Here is a 22,260-nt window from a genome sequence, read left to right on the forward strand (position 1 = left end):
GCATTTACAGAAAACACAGACGCTACCACATACAAACACATTTTAGTGTTTATTTGATATTGCTATGGTTTTTAGGCATAGCTGTTTTAGCTGCTCTTGATCTAAAAGTAGTATTTGGTTATATATATGTATGTATGTATGTATGTATGTATTTGGTTAAAACTTGGAAAATTATTTGGAAAAATACCATGTCTGAAGATGACCACATCGTGGATATGAGACAACAATACAGGAACAGAAGACAACGCAATGCACAAATACAACAATGTCACCGAAGCTGTGGATCTAGGCAAAAACATATTCATCATCTAGCTTGATCCCATTACCAAAATTGCGATACAATTTCCCAACAGGTAAACAATACCTACCAAGATTTTGATTAACAAATTCCCTGATCCGAATCACCAGAAAACACAGGGAGAGAGAGGAGTCTAGTAAGTATTCTGTGGATTAGACCTCCTCCTAACTTCTCGCTTGTAGTAGGGAGTTTCATCTATTGTCTTCCTTACATAATCTACAAATGGCTGAGGTGTTCGAGGCGACTGTTCAGTCAAGACAGGACTGCCACGAGCAGGTGTCTGTGGTGCTGCGCTAGGTGGAGTGGCAGGGGTGGTAGAGGGCACATGTATGCTGGATATCTCAGAGATAAGCAAGGAACAGCCTAGATAAATTACACAAAGGATCACACATCCAGCTACTAGTAGCCCAATGAAGGTTGCAAAGCTAGTTTTTGCCCCCGTTTTTGCATCAGGTTCATAAGTAACTTGTATTTCCATTCTCTGACCTGTATACAGAAAAACAAGATTACATCATCTTAGCAGCTAAAGACACCCTCCTCTTTTGTGAGTATTCAAAGGCTATGTAGGCTCACCATTGGCTGGGAGAGTGATGGTGATTCTATCTTTCAATCTTTTGGCTCTCAACACTTCGACCTGGAGATGTTGAAAGCAGCTAGAATCAACCATTATAATGAACAGTTAAAAAAAATTATACACGCTTATGTGCTCCCCGTGTCATTTGAAATCAGTTCATTCTATTCTTCATGGCTTTGAAACACATCCGAAACTATTCCACAGTTTGGGCACAATCCCTTGGAATCTTGGATGATGCAAAGCCTATTTCATTTGCAACTTTTAAATTCTCACATACTGAACCAAAAAAAAAAAAAAACAGCTCACCTCATATTGTGCATGGCTACCTATCCCGAAATCTTCCTTGTGGACAAGAGCGATCTTCATTGAATCCCGATCAAGCCAGTGGATTTCAACATCTACAATGAGAGAACCAATTTCATCTTTGCAATAAATTTTATTGTGTCAGGTGGACAGTTGAGATGTAATTTAGTTATTCACAAAATCTTAACACATCTACCGCAGCACCACTCCTTTTAACGCTCCAAAATCCTATGTAAGCCAGAAAGAAGCAAACCAGATGGCAGTAATCATATAGCTAATAGCTCAGAAAAGATGGTGTGACCATTTAGACTTGGGAAAGTGAGGTTAGAGGTGATGACATCTTTGAATGGTGTACTGTAACTTGGATTGCTGCCAAACATGTGGCAAGTTTGGTGTAAATATTTTATAATCAAACCACTTATACAGCAAGGCAATTATCAGCATGTGCTTGCATGAACACCTACTATAAAGGAATACCATTGGATTACAAGGTATAGAAAGAGACTACCGCCCAACTGAAAGAAGGTTTGATTTTTAGTTCCAAATGAAAGTGATAAGTTGGGTTTGTGAGTAGTGAGATGGCACTCTATCATCAACTTGGACCATAATAAAAGAAAATCCTAATACAGACGAGGCAGAGAGAGAAACAGAGGAAGTAGGCTTTTATTTACCTGTATTTCCCAAGATGGTTATAGTAGTCTTGTTGGAATCTGGTGTCAGGTTCAGTTGCATTGGACTCTGTAATGAAAACATTGACAGCATGTACACATTTTATGTATTGTTTTGAAATCATATATATGACCTGATTTTGAGGTTGATTATATTTTATGGAAGAAAAGCTTAGTGAAATCTAGAGAAAGAAAGTCTTGCTATAATAGAAATACAAGTAAATGGAACTTAACAAGTGCTGATGGCCAGACCTAGCACTATTGCAAACACACTCGGTGAAGAGGAAAAAATACACCCATTGTTTCCCAAATAAACAAATTGCAGATTGCTGTCATTCCCTTCAAGTAGCAAAAAATGTTCAACTAAGACATCAGATCAATTACCTTGTCCATTTCTAATATTGAAAACCCTCCAATAAAAATTGCTGATGCAGATCCAGAGACATGGCTGGCTTCTCTGAGTGATACGTTTATAGAAATAGATACATATGGTCTCATGTCCTTCAACCTGGGTACAGAATGCACCAAGTGCTCTGGTGAATATGGGAAGAACAGGCAATAGGAATTCCCAGATTCAAGATCCATCCATGGCTTTGCATACCTTCAGTAAATAGAGTGAGCAAATCAAAAGTTGCAAATATCTGTTTATAAGATGAACATAACAAGAAGAGTCAGACACATACCCCACAAAAGGAGGATCAACCTTGCAGTCATATGATACTCCCTTACTGTTTCCAAGAGTTTCAAGCTTGTTGTAAGTATCACTGTTCCAATACAGCACAAATATTAATGCCAATGTCCAGTGGGCTTAAGCAACCCGATATTTATGTGCAAACCAATTATGGAGGCTAAAAAGCAAAAACAAATGTTATTGTAGCTGCAGATGCAAATTAAATTGATTGGTTTTAATGACCAGAGTATTCTGTTAGGATCCCATTTTCTTTATTCCTAAAAAGAAGCTAGAGCAACAGAATATTAACAATAGTTTGATTTAAAGAACTTTCTAATAGATTTTATGTGATTGCTAACAGTAAAGGTTTACTAATATCACCCGATCTAAAAAGCATGTTCCAGAATCTAAATTTTGTCATGAACTATGTTCGAACAACAAAATATAATCCAGAAAAAAGTCAAATCAATTACTTACAATCTGTCAGATTTGTAGAGGGATCTGTGATGGTTCTATTTGGAGTACGTATTAAAGATGTGACCATCAACTGTGGTTTAAATGCATTAAATTTCACAAAACAACATGCATAGCAAATGCATTATCAAAGATTCAAGATGAAAACTAATTCAAAATATTAAAATATCAATTTAAATTCTACAGCAGTCACTTAAAAAAAAAGAGCAATAATATATCAACTTCAATATAAGATACTCTCGATTACAAACCTTAAGCTCAAAGGGAAGCTATATCCTTTTGCTGGGTAAGGAATGTTTGTTAGGATCTCTTTTGGGGCATGAATAGAAACAATATTTCCTGATAGCACTGTGATTTCTGTTTGCAATTTCATGCTTGGGCATTTGAAAAATACTGTTCATAAACAAGAAGTTCCAATTATGAAAAATCATAGCTGTCACATTAGGCAAAACTACAGAATTAACATTATGAAGAGCTATTTCTTCCATACCATGGGTTGAACCTATTCCACATGCTTCAATTTTTCCAGATCGCATGTCTACAGAAACAACTCTTTCATCAGCGCTATGCCAGCAGCCAGAAACTTGATCATTAATGCCTACCACAGAAAGAAATCGTTAATTTATCACCAAGAGGAGTAAATGATGAAAAGAAGTTTTGCCCTCAAACACAACCATAGATACTTGGAAATGCATTTTCAGAAGGAAAAAAAAACAGAAGGAAAATCCAGAGAATGGACTGTAGGCTCACCTATTACACTGAGGTTAAGAGAACTCCCATGTTGAAGGACAGGGTTTTGGGGATATATGTGAGCACCAACTGAAACCTGACAAATGAAAGATTCAGGTGACTCTACTGCAACAGTAAATATTGAATAGAGTGGTCACCAGAAATGATAACGGTCCAAGCTGAGCTAGCTGCTCCAAGTATTGTACTCACAAAACATTAATTTTTCATCTCCAAATTTGTGGCTGATGACCATTCAGTAGGTCCCATAAGGTCATAAGACACAAAACTAATTATCACCTTTAAGAAAATGCTCCTTTTCACATTAAAAAAAGGGGGGAAAGAGGGGAAAGTTTTTTCATTAACATATCGTGCTTCACAGAAGAAAGAAGGAAAATAGACTGCAATTTTCAATATTTGATGAATGAAAATAGAACAGCCACAGCTAGATGGCAACCAATTACTTATAGAGTGGAGATGGTTCTGGAGTTGAGAAGGAGGCAAATAGTTACCAGTATATAGTCAAATTTTCGTGGATTACTGTTCATTGATACTCGCACCAGAGCTCTACCAGTTTGCATTGCCTTCAACCAGAAATTAATACAAGAATTGTCATACATAAGGCACTGGCAGGCAGAAATTTAACAGATGCCAAAAGAACGCACATGAAGAGAAAGAATGGTAATCCTACAAGCTTATGGAGTTTGTATGATGAAGAGCATGAATTAACAATTGAAAGCAATAAAAGTCCAAGCCATATTTAGCCCTTGCAGATTGTTGATAGCATAGGAGCAATTAACAATTAACATATATGTTAACTTCGTCAACAGACCTTCAGATGGATAGTCCCATTGCCATTTCTTGTATGCACAACGGAGACAATTTCATGATAGTTGGTTTCAGCATGATAGGAAATGACATCATATGCTTCATAAAAGGGATTCCCTGGTGAAGAAAAATTACAAGATAAGAAGTTTATATGTAAAATATAAGTTGTCAGTAAAATGTGAGATGTATAATTTGGTCATCAATACCTGAAGCATCAAAATAGCTTATTGGAAGATCAAGGTTGGCACCAACAGCGAGATAAATTACATGGAAAGGGGGGTCCCTATTCATTATTCTTATTTGAGCCACCTAATGAAAATGCCCAGTATCAACCAGTGTCAGAAACATAGATGCCAAGGTCTTCATATATAAAATGAAAAGTAACTGCAATGCTGAAACAAAGCAATAAACATGGAAGGATTCACCATTCACATTCCATATTTTGCCAACACAACGGAGTCCCAGCATTTGACAAAAATTGCTAGCAGCATGTTAAAATTCTCAAAGTCACATTGATCACTGTTAGCAGTGCACAAGGATGCATTATAAGAGGTGTTTATTTGTAGACTGGGTTTCTGTCAAGTACTAAGGAAATATTCAAGACAACTTGATTCTCTCAGCCGCATTGCTGTATTGTGCAAAGTTGTTAGACAAATCTATGACTGTTTAGTCTACAAAAAGCTATTACTGTTAGAAAATGGTAAGACGATGTTCTCAACCAAGCACCAAAATCATGTTATATGACCTGTTACTTCATAGAGTTGAGCTTAATGGTGAAAATTTAGAATACTAGGTGTGGATAATCAAAATCATATAACATTTAAATAAATAGATGTTCAAATAGACCAGATTAAAAAAAGTAATGCTGGAGAAGAAAGACTAATACCTCAGCGACCTTGACACAAGATGCAATCTCAGTTCTTCCAGTGGTTCGATCTTTGGCTTGTATGCATGCAAGATTGTTACTCTCAGTTGTTTTTATTCTATCTCCATCTATAGAAATTGCATTTTTTTTCCAAACTTCATTCTTTTCACAACTTAATAACGAATAGATAATTGTTCCTCTACGACTCTGAGCATCTTGTTGACCATGCGATTCCAAAGATGAAGGCAAAAGGCTAGATGTAACATAATGAGGAGGAAGAAGCCATGTCATTGGAACTCCAAGAGCAAGAGGGAGAGGAGGCACAACCAATAGTGATAAAGAAGCATCATATAGCCTCGACTGTGAGAACGAAGCGGAAACGAAATCACAAGAGAATGTAACTGTGATATTTGCCTTGCCTGCAGATCTGGAATGCAGCCATAATTGCTCATGAGACAAATTAGATTACTTGGAAGATGAAAATGCAGACTTATGGCACTTAATGTAGGAAAGATTCAAAGTACTTACAAGAAAACTAGTTTCACAATTAAAATCAAAATTTTACTATAATTATGCTTTCTAAGGAAGTTTACATTAAATCTTACAGCAAATAAGCACTAGACACTTGTGCCTAGGAATCATAAATCATGCCATGATCCCATGAATGACCAACTCTCTGTGATAACAGAATAATTTGCAGACTCCTAGAACCTGTACTTAATATCCAGATGCAGCGACAAAAAGTAACTTTGCTTAGGGTCAAATTTCATAAAAGATACAATCAAACAGTGAAGAACTACTTGGTTTTCTCTAATCCAAAGCAGTGACGTAAAATCAAGTTAATTTGTTATAGCCTGACCTCCAAGAACAATCCTTTGCTGAAGAAGGAAGAAAGATGACCAGAAGCAATGAGAAGGACCTGGTCCATCAATTATACTGCTAAAGCTGCTTATCACAAGGAACCAAGGGCAAAATATTCCAAAACTTACATCTAGGTCCATCAAGAAATTCAACATGAGGACTAGAGAGAAAAAGAGGCACAATACTTCCTTGAACAAGGGGACACCTAAAATAGTTTACCTCATCTACTAATTATACTTCGAATTTCCCAGTTATCTTTAGGAAGAGATGAATAAAAGAGTCTCAAGAACTGTTTCAAGCCTGGTAATGAAAAGTATAAATCCAAAAGAAAAGGGCCATATACAGTCAGAGGACATTGGCTATACAACATTAGAATGGAAATTTTGGATCCATCCATCGTTGGGCCTGAAACACTTTCATCAGATAACAAATCATCAAGAATTAGGTAGATACTTTAAACATCTGATGAAATTTATAAATCTCAGTTTTTTTTTTCTTTTGTCCGAAGTAGTAAATTTAATAATCAGGTCAGAGGGAGAGGCCAAGTTCATGGGGAGTATCAAAGATAGACCACAGGGGCAGAAAAGGGGAAAAAATAAGAAGAAAGTTCGGTTTAAACTTAAGACATCTGAGAAAAAAATGAAAAGTTGTAAATGCATAACAGAAGAAGCCTTGCTTTATTAGTTCATGTCAAAATATTTAAGAAAACAAACCTTCCATGCAAGACTTTAATAAAATCAAGTTCCTGCTCATCATCCAATGGGAACCAGTGCTTTTCAACATTTGAGCTTTCTGCCATGTTGAAACTCAACACCTAAATTTAACCAGTAGACAACTAATTACTATCACCAGGCATATGAGAAGAAAAGAAATCTGAAACAGTAATTATGAGAAATATATTCCTCCTAACCTTTTCATCCTCTATGGTCCACTTGTAACTTCTGCAGAGCTCATAAAATGAAAATAAATCACCCTGACAATACAAGTGAGCCAGTCATATTCCAAGAACTGATACATAAATTAATAAAGAATACTTTTGACTTTAAAATTTCACCTCAGGAAATGATGGATATATCGGCATCTCACGGCCGACATCAAGCTTATCGCTTTGTGCACTCAACATTGACAAAGAAGGAACTCCAACATAAATGCTACCATGTGCTTGACATACCACAACACCTCCATTCCCAAACACCGAGGAAAGGATTGTCTGTTCACAAAAACAAATGCAAATACGTGAAAGCATATTACATAAAGAATAAGGAGACATCATCTTCCTGACTTGGACTGACATTGGACATGAATCATGTGGCTCAATAAGGACCAGGGGAATTAGAACTATCCAACCTGATCTTAGTCCATATGAAATTCAAAATGATAAAAATGCATGTAAAAACTATTAATTTCCAAAAGCTCCAACTGAAGTTATGATAGGAAACAAAAATAGGTAACCATACAGGAGCACACTCTAAACTCAACTTCTCAAAGAATACAAGCAGAGTTCATTGTGTTACTCATTGATATCCTCTGGTAGAAAAATAGTTCTTATGAATTCATTTATTTCAGAATGATTACGGGTCCATGCAAAATAGTGAACCGCTTGTCAACTATCAACTGTCCACACATGCACACATGACTACATAGCATGACGGGGAAATGACAAGAATTCATTCAGGAGAAATCCAGTCAATCAGGATTCATTTTCATGCAGACATTGAAGATCATATATATGACAAATGATATAAATTCTACAACACCGAGGACATAAAATAATAGCCTTGCAAGATACTCAACTCATCCAAGTCTTAATTTACTCTATGTTACATTTCAGAGTCAATACATGAAAATTGCTACAAGAGGTTAACAGCTGGGTCTTACAGTGTTTCCAGGAGAAATTGCACAAAGTCGTCCTGAAGATTTGTCCACTGTTGCTATTCCATCATCCATTGAAGCATACTGAATATATACGCCAACTGTTGGGCCCCCTTTCATAGCAAGCTAAGCAATAAAAAGTGTTGTAGAATACATGAGAAACATAAACAAGAACAATAAATCAAAACTCAGATAGGACATATTTCAATGCATTTTAGGATAGGCACAAGATTGTGGGTCATACCATGTAACAAGCACCTGGTACCAGGAAAATATCATCTGGATGAATTCTCAGGGGCGCATATACTTCTATCTTTATTGATTGACTCAATATTTCATGTCCAGATTGCTGTCTAACACTAACCTGATTCCAAGATCTACCCGTAAACTTACATAGTCTGAAACTTTGAATCGATAAACATGACAAAATAACAAAGGGAAAAAAGAGAGTGTGTCTGTGTGTCTCTGACAACGAAACACAAAGAAAAATGAATAAACATGCATTTGAATATAAAAGGCACGACATCAAACCGGGAACTCACATAAAGTGTTGTGAATCCAAGATCTTTAGCATTGATCGTAAAGTTTGGAGCATTAACATATCCACCGGCATCACTAGGCATACCATTCTTGTCAACAAGTTCAACTATAGGATCCTCGATGTGTACATGAATTTTCATGTACGCATACTGCACCAAATGCTCAGAAACATCAAGATTTTGAGGATTAAAACAATTACCACACAAGTGTAACTTGGCATATGCTAGTGTTTGCAGGGCCACACAAACACAGACTGTCCTTTTCTACACAGAATTTTACGATTGAGTAAATAACATAATACAAAATGGAGGATAAGAGAGCATGAGATGTCCCGCTAAGAAACAAAAAGATCAAACAGGAGAGATGAACTAGGTTACAAAAATTTGTAAAGCAGTCTATCTTTCCAAATGCATGGCCACACAAATATCAAATACATTTACAACTAGGTCCAGTTAAAGCAGGGGCCAGAACAGGAATACTACTAGCTCCCCAAATAGCATTAATCAGATCGATCCAAACCTGATTAGAGTCAAAAGCATTCCCATCCTTAATCCCAGCCATTAAATGTATGGGCTGTGACTGTCCTTCCTGAAATTATTAAGATAAGAAATGAATACTAGAACAATACTTGTGTGTGTGTGTTTGTGTGTCAACCAGACACCATAAAACGCACCATGAGACTTATTTGTTCTCCTGATACTATTTTAATCCAGTCCACATCAGCAACTTGAACCTGCAATACTTCCATGAAACACTCCATGAGTGAAATAGAAAATAAAATACAAGAATAAAGGCAATATTATTATCACATGAGCTGAAGGAAAAAAGAAGTGAAAGCAACTGAGAGTTTATAAAGTCCAAGGGATAATTGAACAGTGCAAACAAGATATTAGTTAAATTGATGTGCTGATATGGAGCATGTATGACTAAGGGGCACAAAAAAATCCTTCGGGAACAACAATTAATGTTTTCTGAATGATGTAGAAATTAGACTCATATATGCATTACTATCCTTGCATATGAAAAATAGATCCGCTGTTCAAAAAACCTATTTTGGAAATAGGGAAGTTAGTCTTATAAAACTGATTATATGCATCTGTGCATCACCATCCTTGCATTTATGTTAGTATTTAACAACTAACATGTATTGGCAGACATATTGCAATAGCAACACTTCGTAAGGTAAACAGTTACCATTGAAAAAGACTGTTGCATTACATCAAAATTACATCTAGATCTAGGCATTTAATCTTATTTAATTGGTGAAAAATAAAAATCGAAGAGAATAACAATGCCATGATAGAGCATGAAGTATGCTTTGAAGAAAAGAATGCACATTCCAGGGGAGAGGATGGATTGATTGATTTTGCTTTGTAGCATAAGAAAATCTCAATTTTTTTTGTAAGGAAAGGTGGAATTTCTAAACACTTTGCTTAATTTGATGACAGTAGCAATTTCTCAAGTTTCACCAGTATGCTTGACGAAAAATTCTCTTTCCACCAGAGCCTCTTTTTCTCTAAGAACTTCTGTGATTTGTCTATTGTATGTTTGGCAATGCATTTCCAAAGTGATCTTGGGTTGAAATATCATCAAATTGATGCTTTTTGTTGGTTTGATATGGATAATTCAAAAACATTTTAAAGCACCTGTCTTGGCAAAAACACTACAAATGCACCCCAAACACACCATTTACATAGTCTACTAGCTTTCTGTATCTTTAGAAAATAAAAATTTAATCAATGTCAGTGGCAATTTTGTAAAACTGAGAAATTTCACTTGAATAACTGTATAGTAAGATAATAGATGAAACAAATTACCACAGCAGAAGCTGAAGTAGGAGGAATAAGCCCAATATCAGATATTGACACAAGTGCAGTCCCCAACATTTTAGGAAGGAGCCTCAACTGAAAGCATTGTAAGCCTGGTGGGGGCTGAGCAACTTCTACCACTTGAGAATCATTCACAACAGCTTCCCATAAACAGCTCCCTCCAGCAATTGAAAGATTTACCTAAATAGAAAAAATGCTTGTGTAAGATGTGGAAGCCTGAAATTCATGATTAAGAGATCATATAGCAGCAGCAGCAGCTAAGACTCAAATCCAAACTAGTTGGAGCATGCAATTTTTGTGCCATCTGGCTCGATCATAAACTAAATCCACCTCAATATGGAACTAATACTCAAGTAACATTCTATACCTTAAGCATTTGGAACCAAATCAATGAGATTGAAGTATGAACATGCCTATTAAAAGCAATAGTTGATGGTACAAATCTAAAATTCCACAAGTAGTATGGACCAAATCAATGAGATTGAAGTTTGAACATACCTATTAAATGCAATAGTTGATGGTACAAATCAAAAATTGCACAAGTAGTATGGACTCACAAAAGGACATTAAACATCATTTATCCCATCCAAAACAACAGTTATCATAAATAGCAAAAAAGAATTTTCAAAGAAAATGACTGGAGCAGCACATCAAAGGAGTTTTTTGGACAAGAAGCCCTTCGCATTTAGCAAGCTCATATTTAATCACGAATGTGCTTTCAATACGACAAACACAATCCACATAAAAGAAAACGATACAGATAACATTGCTGAGAGAGAAATATTATCTCCCATAATCTGATGAAAAACCAACTCGGCATGCAGAAATTGGGTTTTTAATCAGGGGTGACTCTCTCTTGAAGCTATTCCAACCATTGTTGCAGATATATGTTAATCAATATGTCAACTTTCATTATGAGAGTTCGCTTTTGAATTGTCCTTGATACACAAAATTTGATGTCAAAATGCACAGGTGCAGCTTGACACATACAACATGAGGCAAGGAAAAAATTGAAAATGTTTAGTTGGAAAGGAGCATTAAGCATCTATATTGCACAGGAAATTGAGATGTAGCTTTGAGCACTTCATATTGCGTAGGCATTGAGCACGTCATATTGCATAGGAAGATAACTCTTCCTTTCTCCTTTGTTGACTCAGAAAAGTTACAAAAACATCAATCAGCGAGGTTGTGAACTTCTTCATTTCACAAGAAACAAAATACCAAGTGTTCTTTGTATGTGATTCAATTTCTCAAGCCATCATTCTCTCTCAGTTTGCAATTAACTAAACACCAATCCTGTCATATAAAAGTATCAATAATTCGTTTATTTGAGTGACAGTTTTTTATTAGCATGACAAGAATGTAACCTGCAAACAAACAATAAAGTTGTCTGTTTTCTGCTGATGTAAAACTAGCAAAACAGGCAATAAAATGATAAAGATGGTCTGCATGTGCAAAACATGATGACTCACTCCCTTGGAAGAAGTAGAAATTTCATGAAGTCACACACAAGTCATTAAATGTCATTAAATAAGCTCAAAAGAAACTGGTAGTGCATATTTATTAAAAAAAGCAGGTGACACAAGCAATTATTAGTCTGGCACTGGAATCTACCTTAGCATCGGGATTGAAATACAACAAGTTGAACTCTGGATTCACTCTCAAAGAAGAAACAAGCTGCATATTTGTACAAATTTAGACGAGTCAAACTTAAGACGGCAATAATTGATCAATATGAACAGAAGGTATAGAAAAAACACATGGCAGCATAACATGAACCCAACTTAATAAACTATCATCTGAGATTTGATGTAAAATAACACGAGCATACCTGCAACTTTACAGCATCTGTAAGAACATTCTCTAGACTTCGCAACTGAGCCAAATAATGACTACCGAGGGCATCATCAAGACCAATAACAGTGGCACGAACAATACACTGAAAACGAATATTCAACACCTCAGATTAAAATTTTCATAAATAAAAAGGGAACATTGATATTGATTTTTCATTATTTTAGGAGGATGTGTAATTCACATATTTACAGAACGGGCAAATATTGGGAATACTTGCTCCTTATGAAACTTACCAGACTATTTGCCTTTCATGCATGTATGAGCATGTGAATATTGAGTGTATGTGGGGTGTTGGGGGTGTGCGTGTGCATATTTGTTCATGAAGATACCTTTGAAATATTCTTATTCAGCAATAGAGTTTCTTTCTTAAATAAAAAAATTCCTTAAATAAATCTCAGAACAATTTAAGAAAAGCAAGGAGGCATATAGAATGTGAAACGAATACATGAAATACAAAAAAAAAAAAAAAAGCAAGTTCTGGCAGTACTTCTCCTGATTCATTTTGCAAGACTAAGAACCTCTCCCAGCTGGATTTCAATCTCTGCGACTCATAAGCATCAGCCCACCAATATGCCAGTCCTTCACAGCTGCTCAACTCCCACCTCAGAGAAAGAGAAGATGAGTTTGCAAAAGCTTCTCCAGAAACACCTATGCCAACTGCAGCCACCCTAATAGTTTGCCCATTTGCCACAGTAACAGGGGTGGTGCGGATTTGCCCTGTGCTACGATCAGCAAGAGATGCGAACCTTATGGCATCATGTCTGTTAACTGAACAACAACAACCAAGCCTCAATACCAAACTAGTTGGGGATGTCTGTTAACTGAAGAGTGCCACAAATTCAGCCAATTGCATGCAAGGTAAGTCAAAATAAAATTATAATTTATTGTCATTCATGTCTGGGATGAAAAATTTAAATATTCACCGGGTTCATCAACGATAAGTGCAATTGAAGATGGAAAGCTGCATGTAAGAGACAAAGCAACTTCTGCTATTGCAGGCAGAGAGTGGTCATCTCCAACCAAATTCCCGCGTTTGAAAACCAAATCCTGAGTCATATCAAACAGACAGAAATGTTACGACTTTTGTAGTAAATAGAGCACAATACAAATGCTTTCGACAAAAAGAACTACAATAGTCTATAGCTCCAGAACACAATATATAACTTACAAATATCCCCAGAGTTTGGCATGAAACTCTGTACATACTCTGATAGCTGCCAGAAATCCGACGTGCATGAATTCCATCTTTACTGGAAGCATGCTTGTCACCTGATATTTCCACAGTTTCAAGATAGTCAACATCTTTGTCCCATGGTGCTGGTCCACCAAGAAGCATGATATCTAAACTTGTTCCAGGGACAAGATACAAGCTCTCCAAAGGCTCCAGGTGATTGCTTGCTTCAACATGACCCAAATCAAGCCAATACCCACCAAATTGGCTTCCATCTACTACCTGATGCACTGTAAGTGGTGGGTATGCTGCAATACGTGATGATGCCTTCAAAATAATGGACCCATGAAACGATTGATCCAAGTGATGTTCTTTCGACAATGTTGCCTGCAGCATGGTCTGCCCAGGACCGGAAGCATATATATAGGCCCATGAACATGGTGGACCATAAACTGATTCATAGAGGTGAAAAGCCCCCAGTTTTTCTGCAATACGTGCCTCCTCTGTTGCATTGACAATGACGAAAGACTCACTTCCAACTTTCCATTTTACGAATAGATGAAAAGCATCACATGTATAATAATAGGAACCTGCAAACATGAAATTGAATTGAACAAAAGAACATGAAAGTGAAAACATTTATAACCAAAAGCACATTCCTGATGATTTTGAGAAAGGGCTTCACCATCTGATGCTTTCATTGTTACGGCAGCTGGAAGATGTGATCTTACAACAGTCTCTACAGGGAAGTTTTGAAGCATAATCATAGATGATGGTACAGAAACTTCAATGACCACCTTTTACAAGAAAAGGATACATTAGTTCATATAGATGAAATTAATCAAGGGAGCACAAGGAAGCAATCCAGATAACAAGATTTCCCGCGTGAACATTGTTCAACAAAATCCTGCATATCCAGATATTGCTGCATTATTACTGACTTGAAGAGATTGACTAGAGTTTCCATATTGACATGGTCATGACAAGAAAGAGACAGATTTCAAACAAACACGCAGGTTTTGAGGCTTTGGGAAAGAAATATATAATCTTTAATCCATGTGCCTTTGCGCCTCTTAAACAGGACAAGATCAATAAATAAAACAAATAAATTAAATTCAAAAGCCCAAGAAAGAAAGAAAAAATGTTGGGAATTCGCTAAGAGTACACCTCCAGCCGCAATAATGATAATATGCAGGTGCCGATGGCCCATGCCAAAGCACTCAAAATAAAATACAAACAAGTGAGAGGAGAGCAGAGGACAGACACTGTATACTGCATCACATATTGAAAAAAGAGTTCAAGGCACAGCATTGTACTGATAATAGGAGCAATTCAATGTATATTAAAAAAAAAAACCTATTTAGATATTGCAAGGCTTCAACTTCACACTATGCTTTGAGCAACTAGGAATAAATTGTTGGATGTGCATGTTAGCTAAGGTAATCCTTGTACATGTACTTCCACGATTAAAGTAGTTCACCACCACAGTTAGCAGATGCACACATGACAAGCTCCTCCATTGGAGTTTGTTGAACCATCCTATCTGTTTGCCAGTGAAATGACAAGTTGACTTGTTTTGCCATCCAAGCAGCACAAAGCAAGCATGATGGGACTCACTTAAAAGATTTGCAAGAAAAAAAAATAGAACTCTGACATGACCTGCTTCTATACAAAAATTATAAGAGAAAGCACTTCCTCATATTTTTATTTAGCTTTTGATTTGGGGTAATCTTTCAAATAGGTCTCATTTTATTTGATAATAAAATAAGAACCAAATTGATTCCTTTATGTTGCAACTGGAAACACTAGACTTCCATCAGACTTAATACCATCACGGTTCAGCTCCAATTCTACCCTAATCCACTTTTTATAAGTTTGATGCCAGTGGTGTCATAGTGTATTTGTGCAGAAGTGCTGAAGCAAGGAAAGCCCATCTTTTGTTGAGCAGCTTGAGCTGTTCGCCTAGTCAAAACCTACCTTCTTTCTTAGAGATTCTAGTATGTGGGGCAAAACTGCTAGATTTCCACAAAGCTAAGATGACAAAGAAAGGGCTAAAATTTGAAGGTGGTGACTAACAGCTTGACTTGCCAAAACTTCTCATTGGAATTTCTATAAAGTGCAAGTGGTAACAAACATGGTCTTGAATACAACGTTAGATGCCAGTTACAAAGCAAAAAATGTGACAACTCCTAGCTAAGAGGCCTTCAATGTTGTGCCAAGTGATAGGTGTGCAGCTCAGGGATAGGATGCAAATGAAGGGTGGTGCATTTTCTATCATTCTCTCCTCTGAGGCAATGAGAGAAAGTCAAGTTAAGGGTATGTTACTTCTTTTCTATTTCTCTTTACATTGTTGCTATTGTGGCTCAGATTTGCTTCTTCCCTCGTCACTGGGATTCCATTTTTCATCTCTTTCTTAGCTGTTCACTTTCCCTTTACCATGAGAATTTCATTTCTTTTTATTTCTTGCCTATTGATATTTTTCCCAATGGTTCAAATTTTACTTGGATAAGAAATTGAGAGTATTTTTTGTGATAGTCTTTTAAAAAGGTTCCATTTTATTAAGCCAGTAGATGAAGGAGAAGGGTCTGAAATATGACACAAGTTAGCCACATTAATATGCTATTTTTTTGCTGGGTCTTACCATTATTGCCTAGTATTGTTGGTAGAGTAAAATGGGTAATTTGTCATGTCAATCGGCAAATATAAATATTAAGGTATCAGCCTTTGGTGGAGGAGTTTACTATGTGTGCCTTTGTTCTGGACATTGTTGGATGGAAGGACTACATAAATCATCAACATGTACACACAAATATAACACTAACAAAAAGAGAAATGCTGGAGCTACACTAGGATTGGAAAAGAACAAGGGCAAAACATATCATGTACCCTGTGGAAGTGCAAGGAAACTCTAAATCCGCTATCTTTAAAAGCAAAACTCATAATGAAGATTATAAAAATTAAAAACACTGCTTAAGATTTGTGCCCCTCAAGTATATGCCTTAATAAATGAGAGCTATGATATTATTACCTCGTCATGATTAGAAGAATCAAAAATGGACACTACTCTGACAGTCGCTTTACCAGGCTTTTTTGCCTGAAGTACCCCAAATGGAGATATTGACACAGTAGACGTGTCTGAAGAAAACCATTTATAATCACTGGATGTTTTTGCACAGCCTACATAAAATAACAGCTTTCATTTACCCTCAAGATATTTGGAAGCAAAGTAAACACCTTGATAACTGAGACTGAAAGATAGAAAGTGATTAACCTCCTGTTGCCTTTAGCTCCACCTCCTGGTAAATAGTAGGAGTCCAGGGAAGAAGAATAGTCTGATGTGTACCGCTTGCTCCATCCAAACTGAACTTCACTTGATCACATACCATAATTTCTTGCGCGGCGCTAAGAACCTATACAAGAGAGCAGAGCTAGATATAAACAGCAGCTCAGTAAAGGCTACAGAACCACACAAAAGAGTACTATAAAGTCTCACCTTTTTTCTCTCCCGGTGCCCACTAAAATAAGTTAAAGAAGCTGTTAGTTTTCCTTGACCAAGGGAAATTGCTCTCAGAATTCTGGAATTTCGCCAGCCATGTTTGACCACAATATCCTCTGATAACATGAAAATTGTCCAGTATTCAGACTGCTCATGGTGCAACTTAAGGTCATCACTCTGTAAAAGCAGCAAACTTCTCAGGGATGACAATCAAGAAAACAAGGAGAAAGTGCCAGCAGAACATTTGGCCCGCAAAAAAGATATGCCCAAGAACAAAGAAGTCTGAAGAGACAACCACCAGCAAAATTTCAAGCACAACTAGAAAACTCAAGAATTAACAGGAAAGTGGAAATACAAGAGAATAAGATAAATTCACATAAATTCAAAATCTGGTGAGCATAGAGAGTGAGTAAAAAAAGAACATGAGTTTCAAAAAACATTGACATTCTTTTTAGAAGAGTTACTCTAGCATTATGACACTTCTTGTAATTCCAGAAAATACAAGATAAAAGATTTAAAGGAAGTTATTCTTCTATCACATTAAAAGCAGTTATTTAGGCAGACTTTTAAGGGAGAAATAATCAGCTAAAATACACAGCATGCACTTATATAATTGATGATACTCACCACCTTAACATTTCAGTATCACATTGCGCTTGCAACAATAACGAAGAGGTAACAGCTGTGAACAATCCTACGAAATTGCTTTTCCATATGAACAATGAATTATTCAACTTCTTCCAAGATACTATCAAAACTTAAAATTGGAAAGAAATGGCGTGAAGAATTCACATAAGTTACTGCATATTCTGAGGCCAAAACAAACCAAAATCCATGCTTTGTGGATGCCACCTAGCCTCTAGATAAAGGTCCATCCAAGTAGTGCCAAGGTCCTGGGTTCAAAACATCATCTTTTTTTTTTCTTTTAAGTACTTTATGAATACAGTTTCAGCCTGAGATCTATCTTTAGCAGCGACTCGGGCTGTTCATTCATACAACTATAAGTTCATATCCAGAATAAGTCCAAAAACCAACCATGATACACAGCCACAATATGGTTCATTTTCTTTTGGGGCAGAGCTGAGGGGAATCGGGTAAGGGAGGTGAGAGGACTCCACCAGTCACGTACCACAGCCAGCCATATTGACCAAAGAGAAAACAACCATGAAAAGAATTCCAACAAGTTACAAGTATGAACTACATACACCATAACTGATTTAATTTTAAGATCCCAGACGAATGCAGGATTTACCTCTGTAATATAGATTTCTTGCGCATCAGGTCCCCCCAAGAAAACCTTCATTTGAATAATATATTGACGACCAGAAACAACAAACCAACGTGCCAAGGATGGAATGGCTTTCAATCCATCAACAGGATCACCAGAAACAGGCAAGGGCATTATAAATAAGCACAAAGTGTCAGGTAGAACCACATTAAGTGATGAAACTTGCATATGGCCAGCAACTCTAGTATCTTTGACAATGACAGATGTTACCCCTAAGCTCAGTGCCTGAGCAAAGCCTGACAAGTGGTCCACTTCAGCAACCGAAGAGTTCAAAACAGACCACCTATGATGTGGAGATGGAAGAGCAACCACTGCAAAATGCCAACAGATATTGAAGTTAGATAATTAAGAGCAAAGCTGATAGGGCAACCAGATGCACATAGCCCATGCAACTCTTAAGAGGCCAACACAGTTCATGGAAGACAACCAACATACCGCATGCCAATTTGCCATTTCTATGCACATAAAACTCAAGAATTGAACAACAGATATCTTGCTCTGACTTGAAACCCAGGAAAAGATTTCCAACTGAAACTAGCCTTCAACAAAACTAGTTTCCACCATTCATCCTCAATATTATTCACCCACATGCAACTTTCAAGCACAATACAAACAATCATCTAATAAAAAACTTAGGTAAAAAATTGTTTAAGATTATCTCTTAAATCAGTTATGGAAATCAAGGCAAGAACATCATCCAGTTTACAACCTAAGTGGCAAGAGCTGGTAATCTGAACCGAATAAATTTGATCCATTACTCAAAAGAAGATGCCAAATCCTTACTTGTCTTGTTTCTGATGCAATCTTATATTCAGTTTTAAGCTATAGCAATCATAGAATCAGAAGTGAATACTGGCAAAGAAATTAAGAATTACATATTATATGGCCATAATTCTCTCAGGCAGAGTCATCAAACTTGACAATGAACCAAACAAAAATTTTGCTGCCAAGTGCAAAAGGAAGGATTCAAGAAAGAAACCTTGCAGAATATTCCCACGAATGACTTTGAGCGTATATCGAAAGGCAGCACCAATGAGGACCAAAACAGGTGAGGGAGGTTCAAGTGACATGGCTTCTGCCACAGTTAGAACAATCTTATCAGCCAAGTGCTTAAATTGTGGCTCAAGCAAATGCACCGAAACATTCTCATGGCCAATTTCGACTCCTTTCACAACATACAAATCCGAGAATACACCCTGCACAATGAATCATCGAATACAACACTGAGTAACAAAGATTAGACCATGCATTATAATACTCAATCATATATCTCATTTTACTATGGTACGCAGCAAACAGTAGACATACACTATCTTCAAGTTCTATTTGGATGTTCAAATCACCACATAAACCACCACAATCACTGAGCGGAGAATCCCTGAGAGGAACATGGACAAGGTGGTGCGGCAATCCATCCGTTTCAGGCATCAGCTGCCACATGAATTGTAATCCAGCTAATGACGAAAACACATTATCTGCAACCAACAGAAAACCGAGAACCAACAAACATGGGAGAATAAAGATGAATCACTACCAACTATCATCATCACAATAATAATATACCGGGGCGAAGGTACCTTCACGATCGAAGGCGCGAGCTCGGAGAGTAGCAAGACCATCTAAATCAAGTTTAATAGAATTGTGAAATATCTGGATTCTGGAAATATTGTCAATAAAGACCTTGCAGCGAATCACAATGCCAGTGTGTACATCAGCAGCATAAATAGCTGTCTCCTTCCGACCGGTAAAGGGAGCAATTGATCTCAACCGTGCACTGGTTGAACAGTGGCTGTAGCTTAAATTATACTCAGGTATAACTGATAGAATATCGTGATGATCCCATGACCTGTCAAGATTTACTCAATCAAAACAACTTAGAATAAAATCACTAAAAATAATATATATATATATATATATATATGAATTATTCATTACCATTTAAAGCAGCCATCACTTCCTTGGAGGCGATACTCGACGGGACGCGTCATTTTAGGAGGCAACAGAATATTGACATCGGTGACGTGAGGTCCGGGGCTCAAATGTGACGTCGTTTTGCCGACGACAATGAGAGTAGTGAAAGCTACCAAAAACGCAGCAAAACGCAGCACCTTCATCCTTCGATTACTGGTCGAGTCAAAGCATGGTGGAGGTGGTTTTTTCTTGGAAAGTAATTGCTGAGCAGAAAAGAAAAGGGAAATGAGTTCAGTTCGAGCTAAAGCTGAGAATGGAAGGAAAAACCCTAGAAAGCAGGGTTTTAGCAAACTTTTCAGGAGAGAGAGAGAGAGGGAGAGTAGTGATGCTGCCGTTATGTTGGAGTGAGGTTAGTGCTGCCCCGAAAACATTTGCCATGTACCCATGAGTTTTAATTAATTAACTATCCCTTTTTTAAAAAAAAATGTTGGGTATTTGTGGTAATTAAAACAAATATTGAAAAGAAATTATTCAAGGATTTAAATTTTTAATAAAAAAAATATTTGGAGGGAAGATATTTCTTTTTGTCAGCGGCATGGCATGGGTTTTTTAATTAAAACCTAAAGCAATTAAGATAAAGATTTTAATAATTTAAATTAAGGAGAAAAAATGTATTCCTCTAGTCAAATCTTTCATTCCTTATTCATTAATTCTTTTTGACGAAATGTATTTTTTTATTAGAAATATAATTTCTTAAATGAAAAATTATCTTTTTGATTTGAAGTTCAAGAAAAATGCGAGATTGTGATTAAAACAGGGTTTGAATTTTGAGGCATGAAAGTTATGTTCTGTTTTTTCATTCTCCCGCTTTCATTTTCTCTGTGTTGATATAATTATTTGTGAGCAACAGGGAACAAGAGATTTCATGTGTGGGATTTTGGTTGGATAATTATGCTGTGAAATACTTCGGTGGAACTGTATGGTAGTGTTTTTCACTGTGATTAGAAAGTGTTTTTAAAAAAATTTAAAAAAGTTTATTTTTTTATTTAAATTAATATGTTTTTTATGTTTTCTGATTATTTTGATGTGTTGATGTCAAAAATAATTTTTAAAAAATAAAAAAATATTATTTTAAAGTGTTTCGGAATAAAAAACACGTTGGAAAACAACCGTTACCACACTTCCAAATACCCTTAAAAGTTCAAAAATAACTCCAGATTCTAGAACCATATGGGAAAAACATTGCCGATGCACACAAAATTTCTTTTATATTTTGTCCCTCTCTATACAAAAATAATGGCCAGCTATGGGGTATTATAGTTTTTTTTATAGGTATACATCCATCTTTTTCTTTTAAAAACTGAACTTTTGTGAAGGGGCTTCCTGATTATTTCCTTTTTAAATGAACAATAAAAAGATTTGAATTTGTATTTGTGTCAAGGATTTTTTATTATTTATGAATAAGCTTAGGGGCATTTTAGTCTTTTAGTAACATAAGATATCAAGGGAAAAAGAAAAACTTGTTGGCGACATCACTCGTGCTTTTTGAGTGGGTTATGCGGTGATGAATGACCGTCAAATGCCACCTTTCACAATGACTATGGAAGTTGGATGATTTGTCGTTGGTAATTGTTTTTTATTTTATTTTCTCTCTTCTTTGTCAAAAAATACAGGACGACCCTCTTTATTTTTAGTATTTCAGTTTTAGTCCTTATTCTTTTTATTTCTAACTTTTGTTATTGGTCTTTTTTATAAAAGTTTTGTATATTTTCAATTTAGTCCTTGAATTATAATTTGTCACATATTATTATTTTCAATCTGGTTCTCATTCCTTTTATTTATAGTTTTTTCCCCTGATCCTTTTGTAAAAGTTTTATTGATAGTCTTTATGTTTTTTATTTTTTCTTCTTATTAAAGTTATTTTTCTTTTCAGTTTAACCTTTCAATCAAAAAAAATTGTTGCCCTCTAATTTATTTTTTATTTCAATTTTCACCCATATTCTTTTAATTACTATTTTTTATTTTATTT

General features: G+C 36.1%; 1 protein-coding gene across 1 annotated transcript; it reads right to left on the reverse strand.

Annotated features, from left to right (window-relative positions):
- Positions 1–151: 151 nt before the first annotated feature.
- Positions 152–20,660, reverse strand: LOC18095321 (nuclear pore complex protein GP210). Its single transcript, XM_006369870.3, has 36 exons — positions 20,256–20,660; positions 19,898–20,166; positions 19,629–19,795; positions 19,300–19,516; positions 18,285–18,631; positions 17,030–17,209; positions 16,808–16,946; positions 16,565–16,713; positions 14,222–14,333; positions 13,534–14,126; positions 13,289–13,412; positions 12,853–13,133; positions 12,340–12,447; positions 12,123–12,185; positions 10,497–10,688; positions 9,353–9,412; positions 9,199–9,267; positions 8,682–8,828; positions 8,384–8,503; positions 8,146–8,265; positions 7,322–7,477; positions 7,178–7,240; positions 6,981–7,081; positions 5,428–5,833; positions 4,748–4,850; positions 4,546–4,658; positions 4,226–4,297; positions 3,738–3,813; positions 3,478–3,585; positions 3,239–3,380; positions 2,527–2,607; positions 2,228–2,444; positions 1,847–1,913; positions 1,179–1,270; positions 872–932; positions 152–784 (listed from the first exon to the last, which is right to left on the reverse strand). The coding sequence occupies exons 1-36, from the start codon at positions 20,432–20,434 to the stop codon at positions 432–434; spliced, it is 5,847 nt and encodes a 1,948-aa protein (XP_006369932.3). The 5' UTR covers positions 20,435–20,660; the 3' UTR covers positions 152–431.
- Between the last annotated feature and the right edge of the window lie 1,600 nt (positions 20,661–22,260).

Source organism: Populus trichocarpa, chromosome 1, assembly GCF_000002775.5.
Source record: "Populus trichocarpa isolate Nisqually-1 chromosome 1, P.trichocarpa_v4.1, whole genome shotgun sequence".
Classification (NCBI taxonomy): Eukaryota; Viridiplantae; Streptophyta; class Magnoliopsida; order Malpighiales; family Salicaceae; genus Populus; species Populus trichocarpa.